General features: G+C 37.5%; 2 protein-coding genes across 6 annotated transcripts; one reads left to right on the top strand and one right to left on the bottom strand.

Moving 5' to 3' along the window:
- Nucleotides 3,405–10,247, top strand: LOC107645782 (pentatricopeptide repeat-containing protein At3g24000, mitochondrial). 5 transcript variants are annotated; one of them, XM_021104117.1, is made up of 6 exons: nt 3,405–3,966; nt 6,407–6,721; nt 6,893–8,844; nt 9,246–9,366; nt 9,450–9,556; nt 9,657–10,247. In XM_021104117.1, the coding sequence occupies exons 2-3, from the start codon at nt 6,649–6,651 to the stop codon at nt 8,818–8,820; spliced, it is 2,001 nt and encodes a 666-aa protein (XP_020959776.1). In that variant the 5' UTR covers nt 3,405–3,966; nt 6,407–6,648; the 3' UTR covers nt 8,821–8,844; nt 9,246–9,366; nt 9,450–9,556; nt 9,657–10,247. The 5 variants fall into 5 exon arrangements, with proteins under 5 accessions (XP_020959776.1, XP_020959775.1, XP_020959774.1 ...); XM_021104116.1 differs by having other exon boundaries at nt 9,234–9,366; XM_021104115.1 differs by having other exon boundaries at nt 9,230–9,366.
- LOC107645783 (uncharacterized protein At5g08430-like) lies at nt 10,528–14,902 on the bottom strand. Its single transcript, XM_016349894.2, has 9 exons — nt 14,722–14,902; nt 14,499–14,569; nt 13,954–14,141; nt 12,557–13,409; nt 12,314–12,417; nt 12,125–12,184; nt 11,858–11,908; nt 11,059–11,129; nt 10,528–10,902 (listed from the first exon to the last, which is right to left on the bottom strand). Exons 1-9 carry the CDS (start codon nt 14,835–14,837, stop codon nt 10,788–10,790), a joined length of 1,629 nt encoding a protein of 542 aa, XP_016205380.1. The 5' UTR covers nt 14,838–14,902; the 3' UTR covers nt 10,528–10,787.

The following is a 15,268-nucleotide window of genomic DNA, read 5'->3' as shown; positions in this document are numbered from 1 at the left end:
AACCCTTAACTTGTTTGTCCCTAAACCTCTTCTCACAGTTTTTCCACATATGGAGCACACAGTTCCTATGATTAGCATTTGGCATCACCTCTTGGACTGCCCGAACAAGACCCTGCAGTTGAGCATTTCACATATTTAATCTAACATAAAGCTGAAAAATACATGATGCTATATGGTAATTATGAAACTTACTTTCTGTTGATCAGACATCAAATGCCATCCAAATAGCATGCTTGAGCCGAAATCCTCCTGAAGGCAGGTTAGGAACCATTTCCAATTATCAGTGTTCTCAACCCTGGTTACACCAAATGCGATCACGAAGACATGATTATTTGCATCCTGGGTCACTGCAGAAAGCAATTGGCCTCCATAGTAACCCTTCAGAAAACACCCATCCAAACATATCAGAGGCCTGCACCCATTCTTGAAGCCTTTTTTGCAAGCATCAAAACTGACATACAATCTTTGAAACAAGTTTGGCCCTTGTGGCTGGGGTAAGGTGTTCATGTGTGCTGTGCTCCCGGAATTGCTTTTGTGTATCTCATTCAGATAATCCCTAAGCTTCCCAAATTGAGCCCATTCACTGCCCAACACAGTCTCCCTAGCCTGCTTGATTGCTCGTGTAATCATCTTCCGATTCAGTTGAACGTTGTAGTCTTCTTTCATATGCTGCATTGCCTCCCTAGGTGTCAACTTTGGTTGCGTCTTTAGTCTTAGCCCCAATTTCTCAGCCACCCATTTTTTATCAGCAAGGTTGCTGCCATAATCACGGCCACATGTGTGCTGATTGTGGAATGTCTTCACCTCAAAAGACTTGGTAACCGAGTTCTTCGACACAAAAATCAGCCAAGGACAATCTTCCTCAGCACAGGCTGCTCTGAATCTCCCCGGCTCATTCTTTAGGTACATGCAATCCCTTCCATCTTGCACAAAGACATCCTTAAGTGCCCTTTTAAATGGCTCCATAGTTGCGAACTGCATCCCTAAACTAAACTGCACCTCTCCAAATGTTTTGTCCTCATTAAAATCTGGCCCAGAAGGGCCCCTCTCATCATCAGATGACACTGGGGTCACAAAACCCTCAGACTCATACTCATAAACAATATCCTCACCATCAAGGAATTCCTCACCAGCCTCACTTGCAACCCCCTTCTGCCCCACATTTCCCTCACTAGCTGGGCCTTCCATATTACCCAGATCCGGCCCAACACAGCCTCTACTACCTGGGCCTTGGCCCAACCATTCCTCTCCACTACTAGACCCACTCTCCCTCTCTGTTTTCAGGACATGCTTCATCCTCCTCTTACCAGTGTATCTCCTGGAGGCCCTTCTCTTTGCCATGGTGTTAGGTGAGCAAGACTTCCCAATTTTCTTCCTTTTTCTTTTTACCTCAACAACCTCCTCAGAACTGTCAGTTTCATACCCAGGAGGAGGGGGCTTGTAAACTTCATCTTCAACACTCTCATATGAATCGTAGGAGGAGGAAGAAGATTTTGAAGAATCTGTTACCGACAAGACATCCTCATCTTCAGATACCCATTCCTCCTCCACAGGCTCATCCTCAGTAACCTCAGGGATATCCACTCCATGCTCAAAGTAAAGGTGGAACTCCTTCAGATTATTTCTCATGGTGAAGTCGCACATATTGTTGATCTCCTTATCACCATAGAGCACATGCAGACCATCCTCGAACTCAATAACAGTTGGGTCGTGCCAGTAGATTTCTCTGTATGTCAAGTACCCCAAACCCTTGAAAAGTTCTTCCAAATCTTTCTTGTTTACGAAATCAATATCCATTGGAGGAAACTTCTCTACCTTCCCGTCCAAGTAATGTAGCTTACCATTAGTTCTAACAAGCTTTCCGCCATGGTAAAACACAGGGATCACAAACACAGACATCTGCAACATTTAGAAACAGTTTTACGGTAATGCACAACAATGCCACCATCATTATCATCACTATAACCAATACATACAAATTTCATTACCCGGATTACTGACTACGTTTATCAACCCCTAGCATTATCAAACCCTAACTAAAAACAATGTTTCTTCTTAACCACTTTATCCATTAATCATACTAATCATCTCGAACGTAAAGCTCCTCACATCACACCCCGCATAGAAGTGCATGGAAAAAAACTACATTCTTAACTAACACTGTGAAAAATCGAAAAACTGAACTAACCTTTCAATGCAGTCTCACACACTGAACGTCTATGCCCTACCCACGTTCGTCGCAGATTTGATTCTCCCACACTTCCGTTCTTGCGTGGTGCAGAGGTTCTGGAGGGAAACAATGCAGGAAGATCAAGTGTTAGGGCTTTTTAGTGAATCAATGAAAATAAGAGGGAGTATACAGTAAATGTACTTCGAAGGAATGGGAGATTATTGGCCAAACACAACGACGCCGTTTGAGTTGCAGGGAGGGGGTTTTGAGTCCCTGCAACAAATCTTGGTTACACGTGGCACACTCACTTGACACCTCAGCATCTACCTGACACGTCAACCGGGTAACCTGGAAGCAACCGGTCACAGGGGGTCGATTTGTTCAATTATGTGGTTGGTCGAGGATCGGGTAGGGATTTCTGGATGATAAAGGTGCGATATGTCCCACTTTAAATTGTTCAGGGGCCGGAAAGGGTATTTACCCTTGTATATGATGACCGAGCCACCGAGTCGAGTTCGGGCTATCCGAGATATGATCCGGACCCGACCCGAAATAATGACTGAGTCTACTCTTAAGATTCTTACTCAGTCCTAGACCCGGTGAAATCACACCAAATTAGTCCCTAAAAAGTTTGAGACCGTACCGAATCTTCGAGTCGAGCCGGACTATAAACACCCCAATGTGGTAGTTGTCACTGGTGAGATATGTATTAATTCCTGTCTAGAGGATTTATGCCAAGGCATTTAGTAGGATAATAAATTTATGCTGTAGTATATAATCTATGGTGAGACAAATTAACTATTGTCCTTTTTTGTGGCTAAAAAATTTAGATATTAAACTAAAAGTAGGAGGAGTGTTATATTTTAACGTGATAATTTTTGGTATTTTTTAAAATTATGAGAAGTATACAAATTAGATTCTCTAATTTGTGTTTAAAAAATTTAAAAAATTTGAGGTACACAAATTGGACCCATCGATTTGTGTTTAAAAAAAGTAAAAAAATTTAGAGTATACAAATCAGACGATCCGATTTGTGTACTCCAAATTTTTTTAATTTTTTAAATACAAATCGGACGGTTCGAATACAAAAATGGGACCGTCCAATTTGTACTCCATAAATTAAATCATTCCATATTTTAAAAAAATATCACTGTATACAATTTAAAAAAACACCATTATTAACTTAATATTAAAAATAAAAATGTGCCCTTTTGTTAGACATGCAAACGGCCGGATCGCCTCGATAACCCAACCCGGGATCGAAGCTTTTTTGAACATTTTGGCCCAGCTCTGAAACTGACCCAAGAGAAAAACCCCCGGAAGAACAATTCAATCGGGTCTGGCTCTGAAACATGTCCACATCTCACCACACACACAGTCTTCTCTCTGGCGCGCTCTCCCTCTCAATGCTAGGGCACGCATAAGAACCAGTGCCACCGTTCAGACACGCACCGGCCACCGTCACCGGCCTCACGCTGTTCTTCCTGGCAACCGGCGCTACTCTGCTTTTGCTCGACTGCTTCTCGGAACCGGCTACTCTGCTTCTGCGCTGCACAGCTTCTCCGCGCCGCCCTTCTCGCCGGCGAACCTCTGTCACGGCGCCACCAACAGCGGCCGCGGAGTGTGAAGGTTACTGCTTTGTTCTTGCTCCTCTTCTTCTCGGCGCTGCTCCTCTTCTTATCCTGCTTCTCTTCTTCTCGATGCTGCTCATCTTCTTCTCGGAGCTGGTGCTCTTCTCATGAGGAAGGTCAGAAGCCCCTGCGCAGCCGCTCCTCTTCTTCTCGGCACTGGTTCTGGTAATGCTTCTGAAAACTTTTGTTTTTCTAAAATAGGATCAAGGTTAAGCTTTGGTATTACAATTTATAATGCTGGATTTGTTCTGAATTTGTTATTATAATTTATAAGGTTGATTTGTTGTTCTGAACTTCTGATTATTGTTGATTTGTTTTGATTATTGTTGATTGGTTCTCTTTGTTTGGTTGTGATCTGTTTTGATTTTAGTTACGTATAATGTTGATTTGTTCTTCATGTTTGGGTCTGATTTTTCTGAATTTAATTAAAATATGTTCTAGTTATTGTTGTTTTGTTCTCCTTGTTTGGTTCTAATTTATTCTGATTTTAATTAAAACATGTTCTGATTATTGTTGATTTGTTCTCCTTGTTTGGTTCTGATTTGTTCTGATTTTAGTTAAATATGTTGTTGCTTTGTTCTCCTTATTTGGTTCTGATTCGTGGCCTGGTTTTTACCCGGTATAATTGTGACTCGAAAGTGTTTAGGTTTTATCAGGTCTAGGGCCGTATTAGGGTCTAAAAAATACGTCCAAGATATATTTAGGGCCGAGTCTGGGTTGGAACAAATCCGGTTTCACCCGGTCCATTACACCCCTAGTGTATGGATGAGTGCAGTGGTTCAACTGTCATAACATAAATTCTGTTGCCACTGTTAAACTAGGCAAACAATTGATGACGTTGCCCTTGCATAAGGCAAACGTATGAGATATGTTACTTGTACAATGGACTCAAATCAACACACATTTTCTATGATCCTGTCTATTAAATAAAATATAAAGGTAGTTGCTATGGTGCTTAAAAGTGTTTGCCTAATTTATCAAAAATGATTAAAAATCAATATTTCATTTTAAAAGTATAAAAATAAATAATAATTAAATATTTAAAATTTGCCATAAAAAGTAAGTTAGGCGCCAAGTTATAGGCACCATAGAATTCACCAAATATAAAACTCATTCCATATGAATTTTACACCTCATCTAATAATAAATGAGAATCTATTTACTCAATATACAGAATAAAACAACAACAATAACAAAGTTTTATCCCACCATTGGCTAGATATGTAGAATAAAACGAATACACCAAATATTTTTCTAAAAAAAATTGTTATTTGTGGGCCTAAACAATGTAAGATGCATTTTTATTTTCTGTTTTCATTTTTAGTGTTTTTTATTTTTAAAATTTTGTGAAAGAAGAAAAAAAAATAGTAAAAACAATAAAATTTTGTTTTCTCTTTTCACCTCTTATATTTTCTTTTTTTTTTTAATATAAAATTCTGAAACAGAAAATATTGATAATAAAAATAAAAAGTAAAGCGAAAACCAAACCTCCGAATTGTACTGACTTGAGGATTAGTGAAATTTTTTACTCTAAGGGAGCCAAAGTGCATCCTTATCTATATAATTAACCAAACATTAGATGTTATCTTATGAATGAGTACATAAGAGTAAATAACAAGTGTCGGGGAAGTAAAGAATTACCCAGCTCGATCATCTTGAGCAGTTCATTTCATGTCATCCCTGGCATGATATCATCTGTCATCATCAGATTAACCTTTCCACTCTGCCACCATAACCAATCAAACTATGCAAAGGATCCAACCTACAATTCTAACTGACTAGCATTTCAAAAGAGAATGAGTTAAAGAATCTAAATGCAGAACTTTAAGCCATGGGAGCTCTTATCACAGTCTAAGCTAAATACTTAACCGCTCTAATTCCATTCGCCACTACCATCACTGATAAATATCAAAATTAATTCGCTTTACAATCTCGTATTCAGCCTCAAATAAATAGAGATCTTCTCATTCTTTGGATCTGTAAAGTCATTTGCAACAAATACATGGACAAAATTCTGAATCTCAACCTAACTACATGTAGGCTCCTTCTTCAACCCACTGTCTTTCATTATCTTTCTAACTTTTGCAACATCCTTCCACCTACCTGCTGAGGCATATATATTGGCAAGCAATATACGTGTCCCTGAATAAGAAGGTTCAAGCTCAAATATTTGTTCAGCAGCATAGGCACCTATCTCCATGTTCTTATACATCCTAGAAGCACTAAGCAAAGCTCCCCCATATAGCTGCAGTGGGTTTGATTGGCATTTCTTCAATGAAACTTTTAGCTTGATAAAGGTCAGCTCGACCAAAAAGATCAACAATTGTCACATAATGTGAGATTTTCGGTTCAATATTGTACTTTTTCATTAATCCAAAATAATTTTTACCCTCATCCAAAAGCCCAGCACGGCTACAAGCAGTAAGAACACTCAAGAATGTGATGTCATTGGGTTCAATCCCAATCCTCAACATTTCTTCGAACTGTTGCACAGTTTCTTTTCCAAACCCATGCTGGGCATACCCTATAAGCATCGAATTGAAAGAAACCACATCAATCTTGAGCAATCGATTGAAAACCTTTCTTGCATCTTGAATGCTGCCAGACTTTGCATAGATGTGAAGAAGAGTGTTCCCCAGGCTGAGCGAGCAGCAGCTTGATGCCACGAATGAGGGAGGTTCTGACCACCTACTCAACGGTGTTGCTGCGAAGGAATTGGTAGGCGCACAGCGAATCCGTCTCCGACGCACTTTTTCTCAAACTCATCTCTGCTAATTTGAGTCCCAAACAACAGTAGGGTTTGAATTCAATTCATTTTTTGTGGAACCCAAACAACAGTACGAGGTGATGATCCAATGTAACAATCCTTTTATGCTTTCCTCTTCAATTAGTCACTTCAAATCACTGCTCATATGCCCCTGTAAGCTCAACAATTTAACTCCTCTTTTTTGTATGCATTCTTTTTCTCTTTCTCTTTCTTTTCAGCCCAATGTCGCCATAACAACAGAATAACTGTTATGTTGGTTATGGATAATTAATCAATACAGTACTCTAAGCTTATTGGGTCTTCCACTTTGCTCCGTGATTGCAGTTAAACTCATAGAATGGCGTTTGAATACCATTCGAACCCTTTGGCAATCTTCATCAGCAGCAACTACTTTTTCCGATTCACATTGTGACAGATTGGACGATTTGTGTGTCATTGATGACAGGGACCTTCTTCTTCCAAGTCGGAATTCCAAAACTGGTCTCCATGTTCTGGATCTTATTGGCAGCGGCTCGCTTGAGCCGAACCGATCCATGTACAATGCAATGCTAAAGAGATGCACCCAGTTCGGGAAGCTTAGAGAAGGAAGATTGGTGCATTCACACATCCTTAATTCTAAGCTCAGGGATGACCTTGTTATTCGAAATTCTATTCTTTTCATGTATGCAAGGTGTGGCAGTTTGGAAGAGGCTCGCCGAGTGTTCGACGAAATGCCGTCCAAAGACATGGTTACTTGGACGTCCATGATTACTGGGTATTCCCAGAATGAATGCGCCCAACATGCACTTGCTTTGTTTCCTCAGATGCTACGATTTGGGTCCAGACCGAATGAATTCACGTTATCCAGCTTGGTGAAATCTTGTGGATTTATATCCAGCTATAAGGATGGGCAGCAAATTCATGCATGTTGTCTGAAGTATGGATTCCACTCAAATGTTTTTGTGGGCAGTTCGATTGTAGACATGTATGCTAGGTGTGGATACTTGAGCGAAGCACGATTGGCATTTGACAAGCTGGAAAATAAGAATGAGGTTTCATGGAATGCTTTGATAACTGGATATGCTAGGAAGGGTGAATTAGAGGATGCGTTGGCTCTGTTTATTAGGATGCAGAGGGAAGGTTATAAACCAACAGAATTTACTTATTCATCCCTTATATGTGCTTCTTCGAGTATAGGATCTTTGGAGCAAGGTAAATGGCTTCATGCACTTACAATAAAATGGGGCAAAAAATTAACTGGTTACGTGGGCAACACTCTTCTTCACATGTATGCAAAGTCAGGTAGCATTCAGGATGCAAGAAAGGTTTTCAATCGATTGCTCAAGATTGATGTGGTTTCTTTCAATTCGATGCTTATAGGGTATGCCCAGCACGGGTTTGGAAAAGAAGCTGTGCAACAGTTCGAAGAAATGTTGAGGATTGGGATTGAACCCAATGACATCACATTCCTAAGTGTTCTTACTGCTTGTAGCCGTGCTGGGCTTTTGGATGAGGGTAAAAATTATTTTGGATTAATGAAAAAGTACAATATTGAACCGAAAATCTCACATTATGTGACGATTGTTGATCTTTTTGGTCGAGCTGGCCTTCTTTATCAAGCTAAAAGTTTCATTGAAGAAATGCCAATCGAACCCACTGCAGCTATATGGGGAGCTTTGCTTGGTGCTTCTAGGATGTATAAGAACATGGAGATAGGTGTTTATGCTGCTGAACAAATATTTGAGATTGAACCTTCTTATTCAGGGACACATATATTGCTTGCCAATATGTATGCCTCTGCGGGTAGGTGGAAGGATGTTGCAAAAGTTAGAAAGATAATGAAAGACAGTGGCTTGAAGAAGGAGCCTGCATGTAGTTGGGTTGAGATTCAGAATTCTGTCCATGTATTTGTTGCAAATGACTTTGCAAATCCACAAAATGAGAAGGTCCTTAAAATGTGGGAGAAGCTAAATCATGAAATTAAGGCAATTGGCTATGTTCCAGACACTAGTCATGTGCTTCTTTGTGTAGATCAACAAGAGAAGGAAGTAAGTATACAATATCACAGTGAGAAGTTGGCTCTCGCATTTGCACTTCTAAATACTTCTCCTGGATCCACCATACGTATCATGAAGAATATCAGGGTTTGTGGTGATTGCCACTCAGCAATAAAATATGTGTCATCATTGGTGAACAGGGAAATCATAGTGAGAGACACTAATCGCTTCCACCACTTTCGTGATGGCTCCTGTTCATGTGGAGACTACTGGTAGTACCAATTATTATCAACAAATCAGGTAGAGTTTTGGAGGGTTACTGGTTGTTGTTCTCTAGTATCTCTGAATATTGTCACTCAACTACTCTGCTTGTGGTTTAGTTGATTTTGTAACATTTTTTTTTTTAATTATACAATCTGGTTATAGTAAATATAATTGATGATCATGAGTAAGATACTTTCAAACTTGGTTAAAACAAAAATTTGTTGGCTTGTGAGATAAACCTAGCTATTTATTTGAGGCTGAATACGATATTGTAAAGTGAATTCATTTTGATATTTATCAGTGATGGAAGTGGAGAATGGAATTAGAGCGGTTGAGTATTTGGCTTAGACTGTGATAAGAGCTCCCCTGGCTTAAAGTTCTGCGTTTAGATTTTTTAACTCATTCTCTTTTGAAATGCTAGTCAGTTGGAATTATAGGTTGGATCCTTTGCATAGTTTGATTGGTTATGGTGGCAGAGTGGGAAGGTTAATCTGATGATGACAGATGATACCATGCCAGGGATGACATGAAATGAACTGTTCAAGATGATCGAGCTGGGTAATTCTTTACTTCCCCGACACGTTATTTACTCTTATGTATTCATTCATAAGATAACATCTAATGTTTGGTTAATTATATAGATAAGGATGCACTTTGGCTCCCTTTGTGTTAATTTCACCAGCAAGGATTCTAGGGGCGATCATATTAATCAGGAAGGGGAAAAAAAAGTCTTTACCTGAACTGATAGGTGGGTTCTCTCAAGTCACTGTTTTTCTGTGCTTTCTCATAGCCAGTATCAATTTCTAGACACCCTTTTAATACTTAAATTTTTGTGGTTTTATAAGCAGGTTCTTGGAGGGAGGGAGCAGAGGCGTTTCTGACACTTCCAATTGAAGCCAGTGCAGGTGTAAAGTGTAAGATGCACAAGGGCGTGTTTGCGAGTTTGAGATCTGAGTGGGAAGGGAAGGGAATGGATTGATGAGTAAAGTGAAGTATCTTTTACTTCTCAAATCAAACCTTCCATTTTCCTTCTGTTCCCTCCAAGACCTCAACTCCAACACGCCCAAATAGTTTCATCACGAGAGATGAAAGTGATGGAAAATCTTGGGATCAGATATGTGTTAGTCCACCCTTTCAACTATCATCATCAGGATTTTCACCATTACCTTGTCCTTCAAGAAGTCTACATTGTGATTGAGAGAGTAGTGTCCTAATTGTGCTCTTTTTTTTTGCCACACCAGTGTTCATGTCAAATTATATGGTATATATTCCGTATCAAAAATGCTGTGTACACAAAAAATTAGTCACTATGTTTTGTCATTTGTGTATAGAGAACAATAACATAGTTGACTATGTATTTGTTCTACCCTCTATCTATTGTTGACAGTATGAACTCGGATCCAAAAGGGTAATTAGTCCATCATTAATGTTGTGACCACTATTGTTATTGCAAGTTTGCAACCACATGAAGACCTCCTTTCTCTATCTGGTTATAAAAATTAGTTCTTTTGGTCCTTGGAATTAGACGATACCAACTTAACCATGCGTGGATAATGTTGGCAGACAAAAATCATGAATACGAGAGCACCAATTATGTATAAAACTACAATCATGTTAAATGTACTTAAAAAATCAGCTGCTAATATCAATTATTTATATAAAATATATGTTAAAATATAAAATTCATATTGAAAAAAATTAAATATATTTAAACACATATGGCAACTGAATTAGTGGCTGATTTTTATTCTGCACATGACATTTTTGATAATGCTATTATACACGTCATTACACAGCCTTAATTCCAAGTGTCACAAAATTGACCAAACATAAACTAGCTAGAATAATTATTTATTAATTTATTATTATTAAAAAGGCTATAACCTATTGGAGCAACATTAAGAAATTAACTTGTTTCCAAAAGCATGGACCTTCATTCTAAACCATAAAACCACAAGTTACATGTGTTAGTTCTCTTATCATTTGTGTGGCTCTGTAGGAAACTCTGGGAGAACTGATGGAACTCGCTTTAACAACTCTTCTTGCTTCCATGGTTGTTGAAGTTTTTCCCTTTCATCAAGTAAGGCAAATTTTGTACAGCACAAAAAATAATGGTTAAGGAGAAATTATGATTCTTATACTGAAGCAACAGAAACTGATACAAGGTATATTCTAACGTGTATGACTATGAGCTATTAAGATTTCATGTATTTATTTTTAATAAAAATATAATAATGGGAACAAGGATATTCTCTTTGTCTTCCGCTTAGGTTTGCACGGTCAATCTGATTTTGCAAATAGGTTAGTCGAGTCGCGATCCACTAGCAAGAACATAAAGTGAAGAAGGGTCAGAAAAATAAGAAAGACATTTACAAGCTGTGATAAATGAAACAAACACCAAAACCAAAATAACCATACGTTACAAGATTTTGGTAAGCAAAGCCAATGTTCAACAGAAATAAAGTAATCTATCGAATTCTCTTAATTAGGAATTGTTTAGAATTAGAAGCAATGTTGGGTGGTCCTGCCTTCATTGTTTTTTATATTTTGGCTAATTTACTGTTTATATCAGAACTAAGATGGTGCTTTTATTGATTGTTACTCCCTAGTCCCTACACAGATAATTTGACATTTAATACTGTATAACACACTACCTCGACTAAGGATAGTAGAGAAAGTAAGCAAGAGTCAATGACATGCATAAAATGTCAAAAAACAAATCATTCAAGGCTACTTCAAAATGGAGCTCAGTTTTCACACATAACATATCAACTCTGTCAGTCTGTGATCACAGACTCACCTAATAAAACGTTTTGGGCTCATAAGTCAGGCAGAAGGGAAAAGGAATGTGCTCACATGATCATGATCACGATTATTCTAACAAAGGATCGACTAATGTAATTCGTCCAATGAGGTCTTATAGATATAGATATTTCAAACATTTAAACCTATACTTAGAAAAGGGTAGATATAACGCTTTTCTTTCTGTATTTGCGGGGTGAATAGGTAGATGTTAACTTATAGCTTTCAAGAGTCAAAAGAAGCATACATGCTTTGTTATATCCTCATGAAGACTTTTTGCCTTTTCTTGAAGCTCCACCTGTAAAAAACCAGAGGTAAAAGAATTACTTAAATTTCCTATGATTTTTAAGCTTGTATCAGGTAATTACACTAACTTTAGAGCTACAATTTGACAATTTTAACAGTCAAATTGATATATTAAACAAGTAGAATATGAGTTCTTATTACATTAACACAATTCCTATTTGGGATAGTATTCCTCCAAAAGATAACTTCGAATGTCAAAACAACTTACAACAGTTAGTTTCTGCAGCATTTTGGCTTTCACTTTTAGCCGCAAATCCTCACATTCTTGCTGTAAACAATAGAAAACACAAGGTAATAACTATTACACAGCAATAAACGCTTAGAAGCACAACGTACTGCATACAAAATGTTCATAAATTATTCAAACAAAATAACATGCTCAATGCAGCTGATTGACCTCTGTGAAGTCATTATCAGAAAGCTCGGAGATAGGGATGGCTTTAGACATGAAGGAAACTAGCAAAAGAATTCTCCTATAAGCATCATCCTCCAATACAACACCTATAAGTTAAACAGGGGACGTAAGCAAAAAGTTAGGAAACATATGCCAACAATGTGAAACACAAAGCAACTTAACAAAACTAGCAAATAAAAGGGAGAAGTGTAAAATATAGATTATCAAACATGTCTAATTTGATACCTGTAACTCTCACAAGCTGGTAAGACCTTGTCTGCTTACAATCACTGGAATCCATTTTAACTCTAACGAAGGCTCCAACAACCTTATCCATAACATTTTCAAGTTGTTTAGATAACTCTAGCACCAAGCTTTGTCTTAAGTAAATAAGTCTTATATTACTGGAACTTATGGATGCAAAACGACTAGGCTTGATAGACAAATTCTTCTTTTCCAATAGAAGTTTCCCTTTCGAGCTTGACAATCTCCTTTTCCTACATGAAGTCTGATCACTGAGACCCTTGTTGTCAGGAGGAGTGCTTATGCTTTCATAATTGTTTTCTTCACCATCTCTATCATCCGACTTTTCAGCAAAGTGAAGCTCCAATAGAGGATATATTTGATTTTTTGACATAACCTTTTTTCTGAATATAGAAAACAGCATTTCATCAAGGAGGAACTTCCTCTTATCTTGCGAGAGATAGAGATTGTTCTTCTCAATGTATTCACACACGAGAGTCCGTATACCCCACTGTGACAATGGTTCAGTACTAAATTTTCCAATGGACGCAAGGAAGCTAAGGAGAGGTTTCGATCCCCATCCCATAAACTCCAGTGAACTGGACTGCTTCCTTTTGGTTGAGTTGTGTTTATACATAAAAACTTCATCGCCGTCCGATGACATGGAGTCATTCTGACTTTCTTTATCTAAATCAATGACTTTGCTTTGATCTGGAGATTTTTTAACCTTTTTGTTGTAGTTGGTTTGTGCAGCAGAGATATCATCACTAGTTAATCCTTCGTTTAGCTTAATAATTTCCCAGTATTCCTTGAATAGACCCTCATATGTATCTCTTCCATCCACTCTTATCTTGTTCTGCAAGGAACAAACAAATTTTATTAGAAACTGCCAACTATAGATATCATCTCAACTTAAATTATAATATGACTCCAATTTACCAATCTGATCATTATCATTTAGCTGTTTCATCTTTCATCCAAAAGAACAAAAATGAAGGTAACAATTTTGGCTCAATAGTCTAGACTCACATATGTCGCAAAGACCTGACCAGCCATTTATTTTATCTCAACTACAAATGTTAAACAGCCTTACTTCTCACACTCTCATATGTTAATATTGCGCATTATCTTGTACACTCAGAAACTGAAACATCCACAAATTAGAGAAAAGATATAGCAATAGTTTCACCAAAATTTTCTGTCTTTGTTAGTTATATAGTAATTGATGTAAGTCACATAGTAATTGAAAACTAGTATATATCCTTTGCCATAATGCTTCCTAATATTTTGAAGTTAGTGCAGAAAGGGTGTAGCAGCTAAATTAAATGCAATTATGGATTCGACGTAATCAAGAATTAATTTGGTAAAAAATAAATGGCATTCGATATTATCACACCTACCCCCTGAGAGTCCCGCTCCAAATTTTGTTCGATAATTTTGACTAGCGGCGCGCAGTCGCAGCATAATCCTTTATCACCCTTGACAGTGATAAATTCTGAGGAAGCCAAGCACTCTTTGCACAAAGCATTTGGACAACCAAGGCAATAAAACTTTGCGGAGTCCTTGCATTCGTAGCAATAATGCCAAGCTGAAAATATAACATACAAATGCAGCATGTCAGTTATGGCAACCTAATCATGTAGTCAATGAAAGAGCTTAATCTCATGGTAATTGGACACGCAAAAACCTAATGATTTAGTTAGGGTTTGCTGTACTCAATTACGAAAGAAGCAACCATAAAGAATAAAATTCAATGTATTTACTATCATGCATCAAACTTGATGGAACCATTAATGGAAGGCCATCTAGTTTGCAAATCAAATTTTCCCATTTAAAAGAAGACTAATCAGTATTCAGTAATCACAATCACATTTGGCTACCCAGCAAGAACTCTACTACATTATCAAGAACTCTAATACATTATCAAGAAACTCAAATGGCTTACCACAAATCCAAGATTTGTCCTTCACAGGAGTAACAGGAACACAGTTGGAGTGATAAACCTTCACACAGTTCCTGAAAGCAAAAGAATCAGAGTCAACCCATACCATACTATACCATAACTGGTGAAGCTTATTACAATTGAAGAATTAAAAAAGATTTAAAAAAAAAACTAAAGCAACTGAATCGTTTTAACTCCCTCCAAAAAAAAAAAAGAAGGAACAAACCTGCGATCGCATACAATGACTTCTCCACCATCCTTGCATTCAAAGCACCAATCTTCGGGTTCTTTTGGTGGGCAGAGTTTTCTCTTCTTACCTCCACTTGTGCTGTTATTTGGCATTCTCTCAAACTCTGAACTGTCATTCACTTTCTGCAGCTTGGACCTCTGCAGACTATGAGCCTATAAATACTAATCAGGATTTTGTCTTTTTATGTTTCCTTGCGTCAGTCCCCAATAGAAACAAAAGGAGTAATTATTCCTCTGTAGTTTGTATAGTTTTATCAAATTTATAATTGAGTTGTTATATTTTTTTTCACTTGAACTTTTATATTATTTTTAATCTTTTAGTTAAATATTTGACAACACAAAAATATTAGAGTTAATATTTTTTTTTAATAATTAAACATAAAATAAATAAATAAAAAATAAGAGTTAATAACAAATTTGTTCTTAAACTATATCTATTTTAAAATTATAAAATTAAGATAATTCCTTCACAGTTCACACAGATTCTACACATAAAGGGCTTATTTGGGTAAGCTTTTAAGAAA

The sequence above is a fragment of the Arachis ipaensis genome, chromosome B06, assembly GCF_000816755.2.
Source record: "Arachis ipaensis cultivar K30076 chromosome B06, Araip1.1, whole genome shotgun sequence".
Taxonomy (NCBI): domain Eukaryota; kingdom Viridiplantae; phylum Streptophyta; class Magnoliopsida; order Fabales; family Fabaceae; genus Arachis; species Arachis ipaensis.
The sequence above is the reverse complement of the archived record's forward strand: the minus strand, read 5'-3'. Positions and strand labels throughout refer to the sequence as shown.